General features: G+C 39.2%; 2 protein-coding genes across 7 annotated transcripts in view; both read left to right on the forward strand.

Moving 5' to 3' along the window:
* LOC139114151 (large proline-rich protein BAG6-like) overlaps nt 1-10,921 on the forward strand; it is a 48,472-nt gene extending 37,551 nt beyond the window's left edge. For all 4 annotated transcript variants that reach the window (XM_070675703.1, XM_070675704.1, XM_070675706.1 and 1 more), the window contains 7 exons: nt 479-581; nt 1,646-1,776; nt 4,651-4,792; nt 5,441-5,592; nt 6,194-6,292; nt 6,650-6,757; nt 7,526-10,921. In XM_070675703.1, the coding sequence (XP_070531804.1) occupies nt 479-581; nt 1,646-1,776; nt 4,651-4,792; nt 5,441-5,592; nt 6,194-6,292; nt 6,650-6,757; nt 7,526-7,786 (996 nt within the window). In that variant the 3' untranslated portion in view covers nt 7,787-10,921. The remainder of the gene's footprint in view (nt 1-478; nt 582-1,645; nt 1,777-4,650; nt 4,793-5,440; nt 5,593-6,193; nt 6,293-6,649; nt 6,758-7,525) is intronic.
* A 4,599-nt stretch (nt 10,922-15,520) lies between these two features.
* LOC139114153 (CCN family member 1-like) lies at nt 15,521-20,930 on the forward strand. 3 transcript variants are annotated; one of them, XM_070675710.1, is made up of 5 exons: nt 15,521-15,952; nt 16,597-16,825; nt 18,312-18,540; nt 19,188-19,381; nt 20,069-20,930. In XM_070675710.1, the coding sequence occupies exons 2-5, from the start codon at nt 16,763-16,765 to the stop codon at nt 20,300-20,302; spliced, it is 720 nt and encodes a 239-aa protein (XP_070531811.1). In that variant the 5' UTR covers nt 15,521-15,952; nt 16,597-16,762; the 3' UTR covers nt 20,303-20,930. The 3 variants fall into 3 exon arrangements, with proteins under 3 accessions (XP_070531811.1, XP_070531810.1, XP_070531812.1); XM_070675709.1 differs by having other exon boundaries at nt 15,521-15,948; XM_070675711.1 differs by having other exon boundaries at nt 15,521-15,918.
* Nucleotides 20,931-24,777: the final 3,847 nt, after the last annotated feature.

The raw sequence follows: 24,777 nt of genomic DNA on the forward strand, positions 1-24,777 counted from the left end.
TCATACTTTGAACTCTTGCGCCATGTTAATTTGTAAAGTATTGACCAATAACGATCAAGCTTGACGACCCCATCACCCTCAGCCTGACGGTCCATAGGTACATCTCACACCTGTTGTGAAAAATGTTTTGAACACACTAAACCATCATTCATGAGTTCTGTACACCAGGTATGCAACCAGCTAGTCTTCAGGAGAACACATAAACAACCACACTGTGTGTATTAAAAAATCAACAGACCTCTCTTATAAAAGCAATTTCACTTATTATTCACCGTGACCAGTGTTACATGTTTCTGTATATCAGCTACAAAAAAAGGCCATCGCTTAAAATGTCTCAGTTATCAGGGTGAAGTTTGATGCAAGTTTGTAAATACCTACGGCCATACACATTATTTTCACATAATTTGTGTTACACTGTTGATAATATTTTTAAAGATGTCTTTATAACATCACATCTTTATTTTTGTCATTGATTCAGAGTAATTTTCCGACCAAGGATGACATAGACCTCATAGAAACTAATGTGGAATTCTTCAGGGCAACGCTAATTAAACTTTTTAATATGGTACTAAACTCATCAGGTAAGTCCAAACTCCCTCTCAAAACTTTCAACCAGTCTTTCCATGGTATCATGAATATCACTGCTATACTGGTGAAGCGTACTGAAACTGTTCATTGATTTAAAGGTAGACAGTCACCTGTAATCTAAATATGCCCATATATGGTCAAAGGGGCGTTCCTTGGTATTCAAAATGCCCATGTGAGGGTGCTGTTTTTAAAAAGCGGCCACCCGCTTAAAATCTGTGATCGGTTAGATTTTCCCTTTCCATGGTAACTGTGGCAAAATTGGAACAGGTGACAGTATACCTTTAATGCTAGTAAGGTAGAATGTGCCTCAGAGACAGATATTCAGACTCTCAAATTTTTACAATTCCTTTTTGACCTATCACTTGTGGGGGCTCATTTTAAATCTCTTGGAGTAAGAAAAAATTAACGGTTTTAGTTTTTTAGAAAATTGATTATTTTATTTGTTCCCCCTAGAGTTAACTCAGGGATGGCAGCCATTTTGAATATTAAATATCAGTAAATGTCACGGAATTTGTTTCTCTTGTCCGAAACTTTGCATGGTGACCGTTGATTTTTATTGTTGATTGGGTACCAGAATGGCTAAAAGTTTCATTGAGGAAAGTTCTATTTGAGCAAAAGTTGAAGTCTTTCACTTTCAAGGTGCACACTACCTTTATGAAGATGTCATAACCTTCAACACATTATTTTCGTTAAATTTTAATGTTTTATTTACCTTTGCAATTTGACCGTCAGTCACATAATCTAATATAAAATAAAACTCATATGCTGTTTTAAGGTGAATATGAAATTGCAGGTCACATTGAACCACAGTTATATCTCATTGTATTCTCTTGAAAATTAGACGCACATGCAGAGTATAGCTGAATCCAACAACGCATTTGCACGTCGTCAAAGTGAGACTGATTCTAATAAAATTTTGTGTCTGAATGTTGTTTAACCTATTCACCTCACAACTTACTCAACACAGCTCCCTACTATAGTGAGAACCCATACCCCAGCTCCCTTTTTCCAGTATCAACTTATCCATTTCTTTTGGGTTTTTTTTCTGTATTTCCAGAAACCAGAGAAGCGTATGCAGTGGCGGTACAAGGTCTGCTGACAAGAGCAACGCATGAATGGCTGGTGTTGAATATCAGCATTCTACAGAATGGTCAGAACGGCATGGAAGACATTATCAAACGGAGAGTGGTAAGGAACTGGGATTTTTATCAAATCATGGATACATCCAGTCAGTCCATTCCAGTTGTGAATGTCAATCTGCCCAATATATAGACAATATTCATATTATTCTTGAAAAAGAGAGAACTTGCATTCCATAACTTTGATTTGTCTTGCTTTTGTTTGAATTAAGGATGATTTTGTATAGAGACATTGTTGCCTTATCAAAGTGCACATCCAAGTGTGTCATTCATCTAACGCCTTATGTTTCAGTATTTGCAAAAAAATTCTTATGTTTCAGTATTTGCAAAAAAATTTGTCATCTAGTTGTCTGTTTAAAACAAGTCATTTCAAATTTAACAAACATTAGCGTAGTTTCAGTCTATATGGTGAGCAACCATTTCATTCCTTGATTTTTAGGGGCCCAAGCCTACCGGCTGGGCCCCTATTGGTTTTACTGGAGTTCAATATTCTTCTTCTTCCTCATCTTCTTCTTCTACTGTCCCTTTTTTTGCCCCTCTTGATCTCAGGAACCGCTTAACGTTAACTTCTCAAACTTACAGGGCTAATAGGTACTAATAGGTACTAGTGCATATTATCCTTAAAATTTGATTGGTCACGTGACCTGGCGACCATATTGGATTTTCCAAAACCTAAAAATGCCTTTTCCTGCTGACCTAGGGGTCTAGTCAGCTTCAAATTTTTTATATAGCAAGCGTGACCTAAGGTCATAAGAATGGCAAATAAAATCGCGTGCGGTCACGTGACCTTGGCCGCCATATTGGATTTTCGAAAAATACCATTTTAATCTTTAAAAATCTTTCTCTCAAGAACCATCACACTGATTGAGCTGAAATTTTGCTCATGTCATCCTTAGAGTGTTCTCTTTCAAGTTTGCGAAAGGGGTTTTGATCGGTCGCGTTGTTTGGCCGCCATATTGGATTTTGAGAAAATCGTGATTTAATCTTTAAAAATCTTCTTTTCCAGAACCAACACACGGATTCGACTGAAATTTGACATGTAATATCTTAAGTGTGATCTCTTTCAAGTTTGCAAAAGGTGTTTCGATCGGTCAAGTGGTTTAGCTGCCATATTGGATTTTGAGAAAATCGTGATTTAATCTTTAAAATCTCTCCTCCAGAACCAATGCACCAATTCGACTGAAATTTGACATGTAACATCTCAAGTGTGATCTCTTTAAAGTTTGCGAAAGGCGTTTTGATCGGTCACGTGATTTGGCCGCCATATTGGATTTTCGAAAAATACCAATTTAATCTTCAAAAATCTTCTTCTCCAGAACTAACACACTGATTGAGCTGAAATTTTACTCATGTCATCCTTAGAGTGGTCTCTTTCAAGGTTGCAAAAGACATTTGGATCGGTCACGTGATTTGGCCGCCATATTGGATTTTCGAAAAATACCAATTTAATCTTTAAAAATCTTCTTCTCCAGAAAAAGATCACCGATTGATCTGAAATTTTACTCGTGTCATCCTTCGAGTGATTTCTTTCAAGTTTGCGAAAAACATTACGATCGGTAACGTGATTTGGCCGCCATCTTGGATTTTGCAAAAATCGCAATTTAATCTTTAAAAATCTTCTTCTCAAGAACCAACACACCGATTGAACTGAAATTTCACTCGTATCTTTTTAAGTATGATCTCTTTCAAGTTTGGGAAAGACATTTAGATCGGTCACGTGGTTTGGCCGCCATATTGGATTTTGCGAAATTCGCAATTTAATCTTAAAAATCTTCTTCTCCAGAACCAACACACCGAATAAAATGACATTTTACTCATATCTTTCTTAGTTTGAGCACTTTAAAGTTCCTGATAGGCAATTGGATCGGTGAAGTACTTTGGCCGCCTTATTGGATTTTGCGTAAAACATGCAATTCCCAGTGAAACGTACAGTAACTATGAGATGATGTTCAAAATCCTACTTTTCCAAGCTCGAATTTTGCACATAATATCATTAGTGCAAGAACTTTCAACCATGTTATCCGCTTGGGCCCCGCCAACGCTGCTTGCAGCTTTAATTTTGTTTTCTTTTTTCAGTGATATTTGCCACTTTGCCCAATTTTTGAAAGTCTTTTTTTCCCTTTGATATTTACGAAACTTTCTGCCAATCAAGCTTTATCCATCAAAAAACACCTCCAATATATGTCACTGAGGCAGTAAACACCTTGAAATTTTTTGCTCAAACTGTGCACGTTGAAGCTACAAACCATTCCCTCTTGAAGTCAAGAAGAAAAAGTCAGGGATCACCATCCAAATTTTGGTACTTGAGAAACAAATCACTCAGAATTACTGATATTTGAAATTCAGTTTGACGGGCATACCTTGTGATAACTCTATGGGGAAAATTCAAATTTCAAATTTCACAAAAACAAGACAGTGAATCGTCGATTACACCACAGACTTCAAAATAAGTCCGTATGAGCACCAAACCAGCGATGTATCGTGTGAATTTGTGAGTCTAAATACCTGTACCAGAAGCACATTCTTCCTTAAAGGTAGAATGCACCTCGGGGACAGAAATTCAGGCCTTCAAATTTTATCAATTTTCTTCTGACCTACCACTTGTGGGGGCTCATTTTGAAGCTCTTGGCGAAAGAAAAGTTTTCACTGTCTTAGTTTTTCGAAAATTGAAAATTTTATTTTTTCTCATAGAGTTAACACAGGGATGGCGGCCATTTTGGATTTCAAATATCGAGAAATCACAAGTTATTTGTCTCTCTAGTACCAAAGTTTGCACGGTGACCCCTGATTTTTATTCTTGCTTTGGTAAGAGAGTGGTTGAAAGTTTCACTGAGGAAAGTTTGAGCAAAAGTTTAAGTCTTTCACTTTCGAGGTGCATATTTCCTTAAAGGTAATGTTTCACATTTCTCTATTGTACTTCAAGAGAGCACTAACAAGGGACATGAACCCATTGTTCAGGTCATGGCTGACGACGATAGGGCCACAGAATATTAGAACCCTCGCAGAGAACTTCCAGGTCAGGCCTGATGAGGTGCAGTGCTACATCAAGAAGAAAGGAGCAGCAGGTAAGTCATGTCTTGCCTCAAGGGGGCGCTGTCTGTCAGATTAGGTCACCAGTTGCACTCCAAGTTCTGTAATCTGAAGCTTGACAGTTAAATTTGTACGACAGAAAGTTTTAGAATTTGTAACCCTGGTAAAGTTAGTCTTCTATCTTGATAACAGGCTCCTTACTCTTGTAGAAGTTTTGTGTCTTTCAGCTGGCAGTGTATTTCATTTTCCATCTTTGAAAACAAAATCTAAATCTCTCACACTGCAAGGTTTGAAATTGACCTGTAAATCACCACAAGTTTCAAAATCTTTTACTGTGAACAGAGTTAGTCCAGAACAGCCACTAACGTTTGTATTTGGTGGTCCAGAGAAAAGCTTGTTGGTTTTTTGACACATAAAACGATATAAATTTCACACACCATGTGTATGTAACAGACTAGGTATTGGAAAAAATTCAAGGTGCTTTCACAAAATCCTTCAGTGTAGATTTGATTTCATACGTACAGAGATTCACAGATGTCCATGCAGGAGAACATAAAGGATAATTGATTTGTGTTTCATGTATCTGCAAGGTTTCGCTGTAGTATTACACAAGCTGTGCTTCCGGATGAATTTAGGACAGTTCTTGACGCCACTAATTTTCTTTCCCATACATTCCACCACAGCTGGTCCATCAACTAATGAGGCAATGACAAATGGAGAGCCTGCCTTGGACACCAGAGAAACATCTACAAGTGCGGATGAGAAGATGGAAGTTGAGCAATCAGTCAGTCAAGAACAGCCTGTCAGTCAAAAGAAAAGAGCATCACCAGATCAGGTGGGACGCTAATATAAAACGTGTTTCAATATACCCTCACATATCCTGGTATACAGCACAGTCCAAGATCCATGAATATGCAAAAATGATAATAAGTCATGATAATAAACTTTGTATATTATGATAATATTATGACAATACTTTGTTTAATTAATACTAATGCGTTGCCTTTCCTGTAATCATGCATTTGGAATTTTGTCCAAAGTAAGCACAACTGTCAGTTGATCAATTTACCTGTTGACCCTCGATTTTCCTGTAAACAGGTCCCCTTACACCATTAATAACAATGGCTTTGGGCCAAACCATTGTAGTGAAAAGGTTATATTGCAGCTCAAACACAACCTATGTCATCTGTTTTGTTCTGGGAATAATCTATTCATTTCCTCACGGTAGTTTATCAATAAGCGTTCAATTTAACATATAAAAAAATGCATACAGTTGTAATTCAGTCATTTTGAACAGAAAAAGTTATATTTATTTTCAAGGAGTCGTTGCACACGTGTTCAACTTTGCTCAACTACGTTGAAAGTGGAGAATTCCCATATAAAAGTAAGATATGACTCATTACTGATATCATGCATGGTTTGGTTTGACCTTACAGACTGAGTTCAACGATGGAGCAGCTAGCACCTCACCCGTCACTGTCGAAACTGAAGAAAGATTTGCAAATGCCGATGGCTGGCAAGCTGCAATTCCTTCAGTAAGTAATTCTGTACATCTTTTGTTGTCCCGTCAATGTGTCATCTCATCACACTTTCTCCTGTTGATCATAAGTATTGCTGGAAGAAAGGGAAATGTGTATGACCATTGCCAGGGGATATACTGTAGATAGTGATCTATAGTAGGCACCTCCAAATCTGTAAGGACCCAACACTCTGTTTCCTTGACAAACTTAACCCTTTTTATCACCATGGTTTGACCCAACCCATCATTATCAATGGTGAATGTGGACCTTTTTACAGGGAATCAGGATGATCAGGGCAAACCTCTACATTGGGAGAAGAGGGGTGATGGCATTTAACTTTGTCTGATTGGTAATTCGTGTTGTCTATTTTAGGATTGGGTTCCGGTAATAACCAACGACATCTCACATCAAAGACGGCAAGGAACACAGGCACCTCTGAGTGATGCATACCTCAGTGGAATGCCGCCAAAGAGACGACGGGTATGTACATCCAGCTTTGCTGACAAAACACAGGGACTCCTATCTTACACACACAGTCACACACACAGTCACACACAGTCACACAAACTTGCCCCAGTCATACTTCTTCAAGTGTCTTCTATATACATACCAGTCTCACACACACTCAAAGTCACCCAATCATATTCGCCCAAAGTGTCACGTATCAGTTCAAAACACACAGACAAAGTCACCTGGTCGTATGCTTGCTCAAAGTGTTATGTATACATGCCACACACCCATTCATCTCTCATTCACGCACACAGTCTTGCTTGCTGAAAATTTTATATAAAGGTGTAAGTCATGCCTCATGATTTGGCACACATACACAGACACAGACACACACAATCACTCAGTCATACTTGGTATGTGTCATGTACAGGTGTCAGTAATGCACCCAACATACAGTCACCCAGTCTTACTAACTCGTGTGCCAGACTAGACACACATGCACACTTTTGATCAGATATACCAATCATTGATCAAACAACAAAGAAAATTATCAGAAAGACAAACCGGTATGTGATTGAAGGTGTGCAGTGAAAGATTTTGAAATTTGTCACTCTGAACAATTATTCACTGAGATTCCTATCTAATGTGGATCAGCAACGGTTTTGTATGTTTCCTTATCATCAGCACTGCACCAGATTCTGTGATCGTAAAAGCTGGCGCAGTGAATTATTGCCCTGTACTTGGCATTGAACTTTGCTGCAGTGATCACTTTCCTAAATTTTCTTTTTTGAATATCAGTTAATGACCCAGAGAAGACCCTATGGAGGTGTAGACACAGTCCTGCCCAATGTCCTACAGCGCGCCGTGGAAACCGCCAGCGTGCAGCCAATCACAAGCCGGGAAGAGCTGGCGGCAGAGCTCCGCGGGAACACGGAGCTGCACTCGGCCTACGAGCAGCAAATCCGAAACTCCATACAGAGACGGCTGAGGCAGGACCCTAACTACAACAAACAAAAGTACCCGAACACAGAAACATACTTTAACCAAGACAAGCAATGATTAACCAAAGATTTTTCTCTCATCTGTTCAATTTTTTTTTAAAAATCCAATCACTCTGGAATGAAAATGTACAGCAAGTTTTGGAATATACCCAGTGTTAAATACACACACTTCAACAGTCTAGCCTGTGTAGATATTCTTACACCACAGTATCAAATATCAGGTGTTTATGTACACCGATACTCCTCATTCTTTGTCAAGACAATATTCTTGAAATAAAAATTTCACAAATGGTCTCTGTGGAGATTTTTTGATATGCATAGGAATATTTTGGGGAGGGGCTGTTAGCTTAATTGTAACGAAATTGTACATTGTACTCTTTTTCCCCCAAATCTGACCTCAAAGCCAGGTCCAATAACTTTGTACTATCTTATTCATTCAGTATCCGACGTATTATGTTAGAATTTATTGATATCACTTCTGTAGATCCACATAGGAGGACTTGTGAGTGGCTTGACCACCCCCTTTACTTTTCATAACCTGCTCACCCCTAAAAGCCTGTAGACTGCTCCAAAAATAAAGCAAAGTTAGCGCAAGGCATATGGCCAATGACAGGCCTGTTTTTCATAGCTCAGAAAATCCCAGCTTGCAACCAAGATTTGAAGAAGTTCAACCACGCCACAATTTGGCTTTCCGAGTAAAAGCAGCCTTGTCCTGTGACAGTAGTATTGAATGATAATATAAATCCATGCAGATGCAAAAATTTGGAAAAGAACAGTAAAGAGAAAACTCTTTTTAGTTCCGCAACAAGGGAAAATTTTTTGACATAAAGACTTTTGTTTTCTGTCATTCCAAACAAAAATTGTTTCATTCATTCAATGTTGTATAAGTTATTGGTAGAACATTTGGATGTAATGAATCTGTGCGTACAAATTATTGAGTGTCTTCACTATCATTGATTGCTGGCAATGGCCGCCATTATGCATTGGATGCTGCATTTAAGTGCCTGCAAGAAAGCAAAGGTCTCTCAAAGCTAACACGAAACAATCTGAACACTGATAAATCATAGACCCAAGGGTCTATGGATAAATTTTGAAATTGTGTACTTACACCGGCTTAGATGTTTGGTTAGTGATCACACAACCTTACACCAGATGTTGTGAATTTAAAATGCAAATTACATAAACCTGTGACATATGGTGTGCAGCAATAAATATAAAGCAATGGGTGTTCAATGTGGATATATCTGTGGAGCTGTTGGTTCATTAGTGTTGGTTTATATGATTTGGTTGTGTTGCTTCTCAAACAGAGATGTGTTGTTCGGTGACCGGGCTGCTGGACAGAAGCAACATGGGATTGATTATTAGATTTAGGGGTGGGTGAGGGGTGGAAATAGGGGAAAACATTTGCTGAAAGAAATTCTACAGCCAAACTCATTTTTGGGATAAAATCTATGGGAAGAAAATAGGAAACTGAAGAAAACCATTAGTACGCATATCGTGCAAAATTGACAGTAATGGACAGTAAAAGTTTTGTCACATTTGTTTGAATATTGAAAAACATTTGCATGCTTTTGCATCCAGACCACCCCCTCCCAAGTCTAATGGTTAAATCTCTGATGTGCAGAAAGTACCATCAGAGTTTGTTTCTCATTTTCAAGACGGTACAAACAAACCCACGTGTGTAAACGCGTATAGGCGAACATGTATTTGCATACGTGTTAGTGCATGTGGGTTTGTTTGTACTGTGATCACGTGATCTGTTGGGCGTAATGAGTCTGTAAAACGCATCTTGTATTTTTTATTACGGAGTAGAACCATTCTCGGTACCTTAAATAGCAATTGTCTTGTGCTAAGGGGTCAAACTGCATAATGAATTGCATTGTTGGTAAAAAGTCAACTTCTCAACGCTTTTAAATACAAATGCAATCATTTTCATGGCGATAAGTTCTGTTTGTTCACAACATCAGCTAAACTCATTCATCTCTTCATCTTTTTAGCCAATTCTGGCATTAAATTGCTGTATAACCAAAAACTTTACCTTGCTGTAACCATATCAGTTTTACCTTTGGAAATCTGCCATATTGAAAATATAGTCGACCGCCTAGACATTTATAACTCACTTAGGTGGCAAAATCGCGTTTAAAATACCGAGAATTGTACACAACATGTGTGTCTATGTTAGGCAATATAGATCAAAGGTGAAACATAAAGAACACTAAAACCACAGTAGAATGTCAAAAATATTTATGAAAAAACCGATCTTTGTCATTTTTTTGGCCAAATATTGTGCAAGCAAGTTTCCTGGAGCATTGTCACTGCAAACCATGATTGGTAATTTACTAATGGCAGAGCTGTAATAATCATTCAAAGTGTAGGTTCCGAATATCTTTTTATGTTCTTATGTTCAGTTTTAGGAGTGTCTTCTCTTGTGTTATAAATATTGTTTGCAAACATGTCCACAGATATATTTCTGGAATTTTTTTAAACTTTTTTTGTCATGTATGTCATGATTGGCCGTGGTCTAGCTGTCTGGTCACGAGTGACCAATCACAGCCCCTGTATGTGAATGTGTGTGATGTATGCATATCGCTTCTTGACTGGACATACTCAAGCAAACCCTTCAAGTGTAATCCATGTAGAATTATTTTGCAATTTCCAGCTGTGATGGTATTTCACCAATGAACGACATTTTTTATGCAGTCACAATTGCCTTTTGAAAACCAAAGGGCGAGGAGAAAGAGGAAATTACAGTAGTTGATGAGGTGGAATCTAGCACCCTTGCAAATTACCCACACAAACCTTTGGAGTGGTGAAAATGTCTTTATGAATATTTTTTGTGAACTTTGTGCCAAGGTCATGACCCAAAGAGAGTCAGAAAATTTGACACGGCAAGAAAACAGGATTCAAAGATTCAATCAACTAAAAGTCCAAAACTCCAGAAACCAATGCTCTGTGAAGACACAACTTTTGTACAATTCCTGTGTCGGTTCAGTACAGTGAGAATATATATAACATGAAAATCTGCTTAAAGCTGCATATTATGATTGCAATGTTATCTTCTGACTGATTTTGTTTTTATGCGTATCTTTTGCTTGTAATGTATCAATGTCAATTGATTGAAGGGAGGAATTTTACTTCAAGAAAAAAATAGGTCTGAGAAAAATACACCAAATAAACAGATTTATAAAAAGTACTTGTGTATATCCATTTGTGTTTTGCCAATTGATTGTTTTGCTATCAAGTATTCACGTATTAGTATAGCAGATTTATAAATGAAATGAATGATTTTTGTTTCTTTGTTTGTGGTTTGAATGTATTTGTGCACGTGTGTGCATGTATGCATATATATATGTGTATGTGTGTGTGTGTGTGTGTATGTGTGTATGTTTGTGTTGTATATGTGACAGGTTGACTGCTGCAATAGTTCAATGTATGCATGTGGCTTTTTGTGTTTTTGCAGGTTTGGTAACAGTGATGTACCAGTATAGCGTTTCAAACAGGTGGATCTGGCAAACAAAATGTTCCCATGCATTTTTTGGCCTCCAGAAGCTAACACAAGCACAGATACAAGGGTGTCAGCTAGTTTAAGTATTTTATGAATTCAATTTATCTGCAGGTGACTGTTTTTGATTATATGTTGGTGTAAGTCCAACACTTTTGTAAGGTTGACTCGAAAAGTGTAGGTTTTTACTGTGAAATTTCATCCACAGATTAGATCCAATGCGATTACTGGGGATTATCATGCAATAGTATGAGTGACTGGTTGATTTTAGTGAACGTCTGTTAGCATGCCCTAGGGTACTGCTACCGTGGTCGAAAACGGCATTATACCTCTTCAGATTGGAATTCTCTTTTTCAAATTTGATCCACGCTCTGCAGATTGTAGTATGATTTCCTTCTTTCAGATTTAAGATACTCTCTAGACTTGTTCAAGTCCGTGGGCATATAAGTATCAAAACATCAGCAGACGCTCCCGCTAATGGTAGACTGTTGCGTAGATCGTGGTGTGAACGCCTTGGCCAGCTAGTAACTCTGCTGCCAAGAAAAGGAAGGCGATGGGGACCAGGCCATTTACGTTCTGCAGATTGTATAATTTACTTTCTCAGATTGAGGGCGCTGTTCTGAGGTTTGGCAGATTAACTATTCAAGGAACAGGACTGATATAGTGAGTTGCATGCAGAAACGACTGTCGTGATTGCAGACTAGACAGTGTATGGGAAACGCGCTGTAATCTAACACCAAAGACTTAATTTGTTGCAAATGTTTACTTTTCTGACGATATGCAACATGTAGACTCGTCGAGCTCTGCAAGGCAAACCGGACACTCGATCAAATTCCACTGTAAATATCCACACAACCTAAGGCACATTGTCAATTGTTGCATTGAAACTGACTTTCAAGCCCTGCGTACGATGCTGTGTGTTCCGCTACAGCTAATAGCCCCGCTATTATATGGTGAGCGGGGCTATTAGCTGTAGCGGAACACACAGCATCGTACGCAGGGCTACATTGAAACTGACTTTCAAACTCTTTAATGATTGTTACCCACCAACGTAACATAACGTCAGATTCCGTTTAGGTTACCCGTGATCAAAATCTATTCTGCTTGTCGGAGCTTTCCCATGTACTGTTACAATTTTTGTTGTACAGTAAAAATTATTTTTTTTTTTATTTCTTTTCTTTTTTTCTTTTTTTATGGGAGAACACAAACACAGTAAAAGAAACCGCCCCTGTTCACTGATCCTTTTTGATTGGTGGCGCTCTTTGTCGGCTCCGTAATGCAGGGCATTTCTCCCATACTCGTGTAATGGATGTGACATCCAACTCGAGAAACAACATCAGAGAGAGTATATACCTACAGAACAAAGTCCACAGAGGACGTTTACATTATTTTAAAATGAGGTTAACCTTGAAGGGTGTCAAGTAGTCCAAGAACACGATCGGTACTATTTTTGGATTGATTGCTTGGTACCAGTCTGGTGTTAAAAGGCTAAACAGGTAAGTTTAACCCGATCTCCCTATAGTTTGACATTCCAATCGTTTTCTGTGGCAAAGGTCAACCTCTATATAGGTGGGGGAGGGGGTCCAAAGAGTTGAACTCGTCCTTTGCGTGTTATATAGAGTCACATTTGTATGAACTGAATCAATTACAACTTTTCCTGCGTATATACCACAAGCTTAATATCTTTCATGTAAAGTAGGTCTCAAAATATTCCTAACTGTGACCAGGCCGGTATCACTGCCACAAAAATGCTAGCAAATTTGCACATCGACAGCATCGATCCTCGCACATTGGAAACTGTATCCCGCCCGAGCCTAAGGTGACACAATATAGCCCCAATTAGCCTCATCATTTGAAAGCTAATTTGGAGAGGATCGTTGGAACTGCGCCTGTGCGACTTTCTTTACTAGTACAAATAATGTATTCCACGCACGATGTTTAGATGCATCATGTCAACATAGCATTAAAAGTTGACGATGTACAATATGACAAAGATAGTTTAACTTTCATCAGTCACCAACGTGCCTTGGGTGTTTCTATCGGTCTTATGAGTCCAATATAGGCTTTGAGACGTGCACTTCCGACAACCCCTATCCCATTAAACACCCCAAAGTCACAGAAGGGGCAGTTGCAATTTACAATGCAGATATTCCGTTCCCCTCTACCGTTGTACATACTATTTTCGCATGTCCTGCTATACATAAACTATGAAAAGATAAAAATGCTGGGTGGAGAAAGAATTTCTGAAATAGTTTTCGCACTTCAAGGTTCTGCTCTGACAATACTTCCTATCCTCAGATTTCTATTTCTGCCCAAATCGCGCTCCGGCGTGGTTAGAGTCGAAACCGGGCTAAACATCCACCAAAACACGAAAACTTTTTGTCAATGTGAAACGAATGCAAATGAATGCAAATGATTAGGCCTAGCCTCCTTTCACCGGTCTAGTATATCTTTACAGACCCGATAAACCGAAGTAAGGACCAAGGTGAATGGACATTTTGCTGAAAAATTAGTTTGCCTCATTCTGCGTCCTCAGACTTGTACCAAAATTGCCGAAATCATATTAAAAGTATGGAAGTTACACATTAATTGTAAAGTTTTGGATGAAGGAGCACATCGTAAACCGTTTGAGAGATCGACTATACTATTCACTTAATATTCAGCTATGGCGCTGTTGTCATAGTTACTGGTTCTCTCGGGGACATCTTCTGATGGGACATTGATGGCGCTTGTAAACTGGCGAAGTTACCCCACTTAGGTCTGTTAAAGGGCCATTATTTGTAACTTTTGACCATTTTCTACCTCGGAAATTCCATGTTCGAGGCTCATATTTGTTGCAAAATTTTGTTTTACGAAGAAACAAACATGATTAGCGATGTTATAGCCACATAAAACTGCTAATTTTTGTTCGAAAGTGTTGCCCTTCCGAGCTCGTTTGTTGACATCTGGCATGCTTAGCAGATATGGTGACGCCGCGATTACGCAAGATGTACAAGTTCACGTTTATTGTGGGATCAAAACAACATTGCGTCATGGATTGCCAGACATCTGGCCACGCAACGTGCTCGGACAATGGACTACGACGTATAAAGTACCGGGCATAAGTAATGAATATTTATTTTGAAATTGCTGTAAATGGCTCGCGCAGGTGCAGAAGAATGCTACGTTGCAATCCGCGTGTCAACAGACTTTGTATTTCTGTCCGGACAAAAATTGAAATTTTCGTCGTAAAATCACATGTTATTTAGTTGTAGGGCACGTAATGTTTCCGAATAATATGCGATTCTCTGTTATTTGACAGGCTATTCAACATGAGCCAGTGATCATTTCAATCAAAACTAACGGAAAAATCGTCAGAAGATACAGCTAATGGAACTTTAAGTTCCACCTTCGCCATGAGTCATGGCGTAATGTATCATTCAGTACCGTATTGTACCCACCTATCGGACGATAAATCACCGGGCCGTACGCCTAATGGTCTTACACTGGCGATAAATTAGACTTGGTTCAAGTCGGTGAATTTTAAAAAAACTAAATCATTTATAATAGTTTCTCTTGTGTCTCTCCTATTTCGTATAAACCTATCCGGAATTTGGCAGCTCACGCCAGGTTTCCTAGCGATTGAATGCGTCACGTTTGAGTCTGCGCAGTAGTGAGTTAGTTTCTGTGATTCCGGGTGAAACTCCGCTGTATAGCGTTCACTCCCTCATCGCGTTCACCTACTCATCGCGTCCACTCACGCGCGCGTTTCACATGAAAGCAGAATACAAATCATTGCGTTCACTCCACTCAAACATTCACAAATCACAGACTTGAACCAAGTCTAGCGATAAATCAGTTTTGTCAGTTTGTGATCGTACAGTTCGTTCATACGCAGTATAGAATGACTACCACCTCAAACCGTGATTTAATCACAAGTAACTTGGTACAAATCAAGAAATATGTTAATTGTGCACACCTGGTCGAGTCATGATCAGAAGACACGGACTTGGTACTTTTCTCGTCTGTCACTGTTGATACGGTAATGGTTATCACGAGGTTGTCTTTTCAGAGAATCACTTTCCGTTGACGTAACTATATGTCCTCGATTCAACCCCTTCTTTTAAGAATTGAATGTTCACCCTATTAAGTTTTGGAGTATTCATTTCCGCGGGAGGGGCTTCCAAGGTCGGGTGAAATAATAGTCGGGTCAGCTCCCTTCGCCGCCCGTAATGGTATCGGCTGCAAGGGCTTCTGTGGAGCTAATGCAATTCGCTATTTACCATAAAATGACAAAGGATATAAAAAGCAGCGCACAGCGGAATATTAGAACGAGTCTGGCTGGTGTTAAAACGCCATTGTTTACCCAGCGGTGGTCCTGTCAGTGCGAAACAGCTTAAAAAGTCGTGGGTTCTCGGCTTGAAAACGATGACTGTGTTGCCTCTATCGTGTTTACAGGAATATCCGCGGTGAAAGTAGGATACATCAGGGTGATACATGGGCTTTTCGGAGGTGTCAGACTCGTTAAATTTTACGACAGGACTCCAACCTGACAGTGAACTTTAATATGGGAGCGAGCTCTGTGCACTGACAAGACGCCATAATACACGAGCAACAACTTGACAGGTGTCACTCGTGTCAAGAACCGAATGGCCAGTTGAGAAGTTCCGGCTGGGATCAGCAAGAACCCGTGACCGTTAAACGACTCTGTGAGTTGTCCTTTTTCAGAAATCGAAGGGGTAGGTGCGTTAACACGAGAGAATCTCGTACCTTTTTAACGGTTCACCCGCGTTTTCTACCAACTGAGGCCTGTGAGGCCCACCCGCCATGCCAACAAAACAAGTTTCACGCCAAAAAAAGCGAGGAAGGCTATATCATGGAAACGGTGAATAGCTAAATTTCGCGTACTCTTTTTTGGCCATGGCACACTCAATTGATGTGGTATCGAGTTTCTTCGGTTACAAAAGATCTCACTGATAATTGATGGGGAAAAGAAGCAAGTTAATTTTGCCGAAAAATTGGACTTCACTGTAGCGACAAATAATTCGGCTTACAAATCAAATCATGCTTTCGTGGCATTTTCACCTCATACAGAAGTTAAATGTATGTTGGCCATTTTCTCTTCACGAGAGTCAAAATGATCTTGGGAGCAGAGGCCATAGAATTGCACTGGGCAAAACACAATCATTACTGAACCTTGAACACAATTATAGCCGTAGTATGCATATGCCGGATATTACCTGTTTGTGAATGCATTGTACACGTCGATTGATCGATACAAGCCACTACATGAGTTGTTTCACTCATGGCTGGCCCATTCATTCATTCACTGCATGGTGAAAATACAGACGTGTAGTTCAACGACAATATTTTTTCACTTTTTATAGGATAGCGGCTTTTCGCCAGGCAACACCTGCGACGTCTGAAAGAAGGGAAAATCCCTTTTTAAAAACAATCTGCATAAAACCAATCTGACTTTTGAAGGGATTGTATAGCCAGGTACACAGGCTGTATATCCCCACCAAGGCGACAACAACGCCGGTGTGTGTAGAAATGGCTGTGTTGGACTTTCGGATTGTATTTTCATTCGGAGTACTGTTTTTCAACATTCGAAAGGTGAGTCCAGACGCACAACCGACCCCAAGTCACTTGACACATGCGAGTATTAACTTTGAAGTATTAAAGCCAAGTCTATTTTGGACGTATAATCGCCAGGAAATCCGGACGACATAAAAAGAAGCGCACAGCAGATGAATAAAAACCCATTGTTCCCGAGTACGTGAGTTCGTTGCCAAGTACGCCTACTCGAAAGAAAGGGGCCACAATGCCTTCGTTATCGAGTTTTTTATCCTCTTGCAATCTTGAGCAGTATTACACAACTTTCTTAGAATCGACAAATGTACGGTTCACTCTCTCGTGCGTCATCCGTCAATGGGGTTACCTATCGCGAGATCCGCCGCTTTGGATTGTTTGGAAATGTCATCGGAAATTGACGCTTGGAGATGAAGCAGCTCCTGTCCCGCCTAGTTCATTACCTGTGCAAACTTGCACCTTTTCCCTTCCGCAACTAAATTCCGCTCCGATATTCATTTATCTTCTCTCTGACATTATAGGAGAAGTGACTGACGTCAAATTGCTGTTCCGAGTCGGTGATTAACCAGTACTTTTAGAGTATCTCTAGGGCATTTGGAGTTCAGAATGAGTCGGCAACTTTCACTTTGCCCTTTGCCGTCATGGAAGCATGATCGTTCATAATAATGCGAATTGCCATCGCGAAAGCAGTAACGCCTGGTTTGAAGAATACATAGCCCAAATCATACGCATATAAAGGAAACCCATTCTTTGAATTCTGGCATTTAAATGTAAAATTAATTAAAAGCAAAAAATAGTATGCATCGTTTGCACAAACTTTACAGGGATTGTCGAAATTAACATTGGTTTATACGTTGTCGTTGGAACAATTTAAACACTACAATAATTTATTGTACTGTATTTATTTAGGCCTACCTAAATATCAGACCAGACGTCGCTCAATTTCTGCTCATCGACCTGTATATTCCAACCAGAACCCCTTTGAATATATTAGGGAGCTAGGCATAATTGGAAGGTTGTTGTGGATCTGCAACCTTTTGATATTACGGCGTGTCTCTCTCGAAAGCGTCACTTTCCCTTAGCTCCTTATAAATCACCGAAAGTGCGTAATTAGCCCTAATTCCGTTGACTGTTACAAGCGTCTTCAGCAAGCAACATTCGTCAAACAATCTCGCGGCTTTAAGCATGCGGACAGGTGTGTCGACGTGCTGTAATGGTCAACCTTCAAATTTCATTTCCACACTGTCAATGTATAAAGGGTAAACCACTTACAAGTAATGGCTATAGACACCTTCCGAACCTCAAACATGGTTTTCCTGAATCTGATCCGGCCTCCCGGTATTAAACGTCACAACAAAAAACACTCTCAAAGGCCGTTGTTTTCTTAATTTCTTAACTTTCTCTTTACCCAGTCTCCTCACTCGCCTAATTTACATCCCGGTATTCTCGATCGAAAGTGCAAACAATAGAACCGCGTACCTTAGACACTCTCCGTGTGTTTGTTTTTCAGGTCGTGATCGCAGACTGCATTATAAACGGCGTTCGGCTCAAAGATGGCGATACCTTTCAACGTACGTGCCGAGAACAATGTACTTGTATGAACGGTGTGTATGCATGCACTTCGGCTTGTCCCCACGAAGCTGTGCGACCCTCCGTGGAATGTGAAAAACTAGAATTGGCAGAAATACCTGGTCAGTGCTGTAGAGAATGGATGTGTCTTTCGAACAAGATATTTGAAGGTATTGATGGTTATTCACATTGATTAAATGGAATTTTAACGAATAGAATCAAATCACAAAAGTGTGTGCTTTGCAGTTTCATCCCGCTTTTGCTTTGCAGTTTCACTCATATAACATACAGAAGTGGCGTAATTGAATTGCGCCCTCTGTTACAAAAAGTTGTACAGTCTTTTGTTTTCTAGCCTCTTCAGGGCAATGCGATTCAATGTACGTCTCGGGGACAGATATTCTGATTCTCAGTCTTTCACATTCTTTTCTGATTTACCACTTGTGGGGACTCATTTCAAAGTTCTTGGAGTAAGAAAAATTTTCACTGTCTTAGTTTTACGAAAATCGGAAAATTTATTTTTCTCCACAGAGTTAACACAGGGATGGGCGCCATTTTGAATTTCAAATATCGATAAATCTTGCCTTATTCATTTTGCTAGTATCAAGATTTGCACCATGATCCCCGAATTTTATTCTGGATTTTGTATGAGAATGGTTGAAAGATTAAATGAGGAAAGTTTTATCAAAAGTTAAAGTCTTTCACCATTGACGTGGGTTAAAGTGACGAGAAGCATAACAGTACAGAAAACATATCTCAGCTGTTTCTTGAACTGCACATAAGACACAAAAAATTGAGATCTGTGCTTGATACATTTCAGAACCCAGCGAGGGCATATCGTGTGGTAGCCATGTGGATACTTCATGGAGTGAATGTCCGGCGGAATGTGGAATGGGAATATCGACTCGAGTAACCAAGAGACACCAAGACTGTTTCCTAGCAACAGAAGTTAGAATATGTCAAATACGGCCATGCCCTGGACACATTGATTTCCTAGACAACTACGATGAACTTGTAAGTTAACCGACAGCTTTGATCACTGCCTGCAAGCCATCTAACCACTGAGTCAATAGGTTTGAAACACAAGTCCAATCAAAATTCACTTTGAGAACATATTAAGTGTACCAAAGGCTTGAAACACAGATAAAAAAACATAAACACTGAAGCATTGATTCCTGAATCTATATGGTGTTAGAATAAACCCTGTTTTATCTGAACTTATCCCAAGTAATGGAAATGAGGAGTTGTACTCATAAACTACCAAATTGACAAATGCAGGCTGTAGTGCCTAGGTACAAGAATTCAAACAGAAGAATTCAGCTCAAGTTCCATGCAATGATGCAATGTTGAGTTACCAGTGAAAATTGTCGTCGGAAAAATGCTGTGCGATAAAAAAATGAATGAAATACTGTTTTTTAACGTTTATGAAGTCATTACAATGAATCCAAGGTTAGTCTATTGAAAGTTGCTGCGCGGGAAATAAATTTGAATGCTCTCTTTTAGCGAAAGTGTGAAGATGTTTTCAAACTAAGAGGAAATACCGCAACACACATTCAACCAAAAGTTTTGAGCAATGACCTCATGTATACATCTGAGCCTTTGCAATAGATATGGAAATTTTGTAGCAGGGATGTCACAACTATTTGAGTCAATCCACATCTACTGAATAAATTGAGAAGTTTTTTGCTCGTCTTTTCCTAGTTTTCAGAGAGCAGCTGCATGGCCACAGTAAAGACACCAACATCCATTCATCTGACTTACATGGGCTGTGTCAGCAGGAACAGATACAGTCTGAAGTTCTGCGGACGGTGTAAAAACCGATGCTGCCATCCCTCGCAGTTCCGGAACTTTAAGATCAAGTTTACATGTCCGGACAACTCCACACAGTTGTATAACTACATGTACATTGATGAGTGTCAATGCGAACCATGTTAATGGTTGTCATAGAGAGAGAAAGTGACGTCGTCTTGCCAAGGATGGAAGGAATTTACAGTATTCCATTGAGAATTAAAGTATGAGTAAGGAATAAATCAACATGCTCACCCTGTAGTGGAAATGGATGAGCCCATCCCATCGTTGTGAGATTGATCAAAAGGAGGCAAAAGATGCTTACAGTAAGAAGGATAGTGGGTTGATCCGAAGTACCAGTTTGCACACCAGATTTTAAAGTCTGACAAGTTTGCTATTGGAATAGTAGGAAGAAGACAAGAAAGCAACCAAAATGTCTGTGCAAAGACCTGAAAAGCGCCCTCTATGCCCAAATGTGCAGTAGGAAGACAATTTTCAAAATATATTCAGCAGATGATTATGAAGACAAACAATTATATGTCTTGAAAAGTTGATATTTGTACCGGCATTTTACCATAGAATGCTCTTTGGACAATCACATTGGTCAACTCACACAGACTCCATTGCAAAGACTCACCATTGAAACAGTGAACAGACATTTCTTGAAATATTCTGAAAGGGAACCAGAGTTGAACTACCATTGATTTTATCAATAGTGTGTCGAAGTCTAACTTCAATAAAGTGAACCACAGTCCCTCTGTGGCTGAACGCTGTACTACGATTTTCATTCATTGAAAATGACAGAGCAGCCCTACTCTGAACACACCATAGGCCATATCCTCAAAATATTTTGACTTCTATGATATGATCTCAGAGAGAAGTGACTGTGGTCCACTATTGCTACTTCAAACATGAATTGGGACCAATGCTGTGTGGTTCATGGTTAGGCACTTTGAATAAAATTCTTTGTTTGCTGTCCGCATGCTTTTAGGTTTTCAGAGAAAAGTAAGAAAACAAACAAACACAATGTTAAAACACTATTACAAATAAAAATATTATTTTTCTAAAAGAAACGAAATCAAAATTTCTATACTTGTGTTTTTTGTCTGTGTTTGTTTTTCCCCCCTGGGTAGGTGGGTAGGTTTTTCAAAAATCAAAGAACGGCAAACAAAGAATTTTCTTTAGGTGGCCTTACTCTAGAATTTCAATTTCACCATTGGGATCTTCATAGTCCAGGTTCTAATTTCAGTGAATAACAGTGAAAGTTGTGTACGTTGCAGCAAGTTTGCACATCTTCACTCAGGTTTAACATGCCTGATTTTTGCTGATCACTGCGTGCCATGATTTAGTAAAGTCTCGATTGCATTAAAACTCACAACCTATGACACCCCTGCAGTCCTCTTTCAAGGCATCACAGAAATTAAAGCCAAGGGGGTTGAAAAGTTTACAAATCGTTATCTGCAAATTCGAGTCTTTATATTGAATTCTTTTCTGGGTAAAAGGGTGTGGCTGCTTATACTCGCTCAACCTTCAAGATACAATCCAATGATTGATATACTTAGTTCAGGTTACTGCTCTACCATTATTGAAAAATTCTTGAGAAGCGGCGAAGCAAGATGCATGATAAACAACTCGCTCTATGACAATCTATTCTTCTTCAGGAAATATTTCCATGCATGTTGGTAATTAGAATCACAATCACTCTTGTGAGCTGTTTTGTCAAGAAGATGCATCACGCATCAGAAATGCCATTGATAACTTGGAGCGGCTCAAATATCATGACGCTATCTTTTATCAAATCAACGATGAAATATCTCCCGCGGACAATCTGGGATCTTGTTTCAGGAGTTAAACTGAACTTTTGATTCTCTTAAGTGAATTAAATGACTGCGCGTACTTCCTGGGACTGCCTCCGTGTCAGAGGTCAAATTCTTATGCCCTCTCATTCTGAGAGCATGTCATTAGTCAGAAAAGTTTGAGTTCACCTCAGCACATTGGGGTCGCTCGAGTAAGATGTTCATCACGTTTCAAGAGACCTACTCTGCATTTTGATTGGCTCTAAGTGATGGCAGCCGAGGAGCAGGCAGTAAATTTTGCAATATTGGTCTCTGAATGTAAAATTGGGAGTTACAATCCCCAACTGATCCCATTTAAGCGTATTTGCTATTTTTTCCCCCACATTTCAGTACGTCCTGCAATGAATCACTGATATGTCATCAGGACAGTAATACCTCATACCACCTGCACATTTCCCATCAACCAGTTGGGGGGCTATAGGGTTTAGGGTACCGGGTATAAAGTGTGCTTGAACCCGCAACATGTACGAGGATAATTACAACTTATAAACATCATTACCTACATGTAACTGTATACCGATCAAATTTCGTGACAATCTATCTGAATCCATGATATCCAAGCTGCATAGAGTCATGTTTACGGCCTGTGGACTGACAATATTCTTTCTAACGAGTGTTTACAGTGTCAAACTTGCGAGCTTAAATGTAGTTTTAAAGCATGCCTAGTTTCCAATTATATGCAGGGTCATTTAAAAGCCCCCTAAATATATTTCATCAATCTAATGCACTTGAAATATTAACACCTGTGTCCATTTTAAAAGCATCAAATTTACGCCAAATATAATGGAGTTGTCTAAACTTGAACTTGAAATATTTTTTTATGAGTCTTGGGTGTAGTCAGAGGTCCAAATAGATCAAACTTTGCCAGCAGAAGATAACCCTGTTGTGTGTAAAGACACTTAAGTATCATGGCTTTGACTGTCATCAGGCCAGGGTCAAGTTCGTCATCAATTTGATACCACAATATTCACTGTAATTAAATTTCCCTTGAAACGCCTGATAATGTCAGGTATTGAATATCTTCTTGGTTCTTACTGCTGTTAGGGAATTTATAATGTACCGTGAGAGTTTCCTAGGCAGTTCGGTCCATAGGGAGGTGTGCGTATATATACATAATATGTGTTTATGTATATGTATGTATATATGTATGTATGTATGTATGTATATATATATGTATGTATGTATGTATGTATGTATGTATTTATGCATGCATGCATGTATGTATGTATGTATGTATGTATGTATGCATGTATGTATGTATGTATGTATGTATGTATGTATGCATGTATTTATGCATGCATGCATGTATGTATGTATGTATGCAAGTATATGTACGTAATATGTAATACATGTATGTTATTTATGTGTGTATGCATGCATGCATGCGTGTATGTATGTATGCATGCATGCATGCATGTATGTACGTCTGCATGCATGCATGTATCTGTATATGTATGCATGCATGTACATGTAATATGTAATACATGTATGTAATACATGTACATGTATGTTATGTATGTATCTATGTGTGTATGTATACATGTATGTAGATATGTATGTGTGTAAACACTGTGAAAGTTTTTTCGAAAGTTAAAGCTATCATCTTGTTCACATTTCATTGATCATAAACTCTATAATTTCAGTAGTGCACTGGTTGGGAGTTGAGTTTGAGTTGACCTACAAAATCTGATCAAAGTGCTCATGATCTCACCCAAGGTGCAGATAAATTGCGTTTTCTCAGATGACATCCAATTTTCCTTTCAGACTGGTTTCATGCGAGTCACACGGCAAGAAAAACAGGTCTTATTAACCTCCACAATCCCTGACACGGCAGCTTTAACCCCAATATCTTCAACAATGAGAGAAGAACTACCACTGAGGGAAATGGAGGTCGCGAGGTCACAGTTTATCTAGATAAAGACGTGGCAGCTGATGAGTCATGTCATCTTGTAAAAGGCCGATGAGCAACAAAGTCAATTACGGAAGACACATAACCGTTAGCAGAACGTGGAAGTCTTGTTCATCGTCCGAGACTGCACTGAACCCCTGGAAATTTGCCTCAGGCTGCTTACACCTCCCTCCCAAGAAATGGATTCATCCTATTGTTTGAAAGTATAGGCAGAGACTATTGATAGAGGAAAACCGTGGGGTAGGGTAGGTGAATCTTGAAGCTTGCATATGAAAGGAACAAACAGAAATTTTACTCTCATCAACAACTGATTTCTGATTAGTTTGGAAACTATATTCAAGTTGAGGATCTTTACATCAGATTCTGAATGTGTTTGGTCAATAGCGCTGATCGCAAATGACGTCACTGTTCTCTCTCATTAATATGCATAAATAAATATTTGTCCACATTTTCCGCATGAACGACGAAAATAAAACCTGTGAGTGTTCGAATCGCTATTTAGCGTCACACTTATTCGTATGAATGACTGAGACTACAAGCTGCAACAACAGCTGCGCATACAATTACAAAATTTGTCCGAATTTCAGCGTATTTGTCCAAAAGTCGCGCGCGTGCAGCTATATTTAGTAACAAACCCGAAATCGCAATCAACGCTATTACAAACTTTGCAAGCCATTTATAATGAAGTATAATGGACTTTTCAGCTTTTTAAAAAAAAGTCACTGTCTATAATATCAGCGTGGAATAAACTTGGGTGGGGGGAGGGACACAGGAAACCAGTGCTTACCAGTTTGGCAGTATCAGTGTGTCAATGGCTATCATTCCAGTGGAATATTACATGAGAATGTGGCAAGCAA

This window comes from Ptychodera flava, chromosome 16 (assembly GCF_041260155.1).
Source record: "Ptychodera flava strain L36383 chromosome 16, AS_Pfla_20210202, whole genome shotgun sequence".
In the NCBI taxonomy this organism is placed as follows: Eukaryota; Metazoa; Hemichordata; class Enteropneusta; family Ptychoderidae; genus Ptychodera; species Ptychodera flava.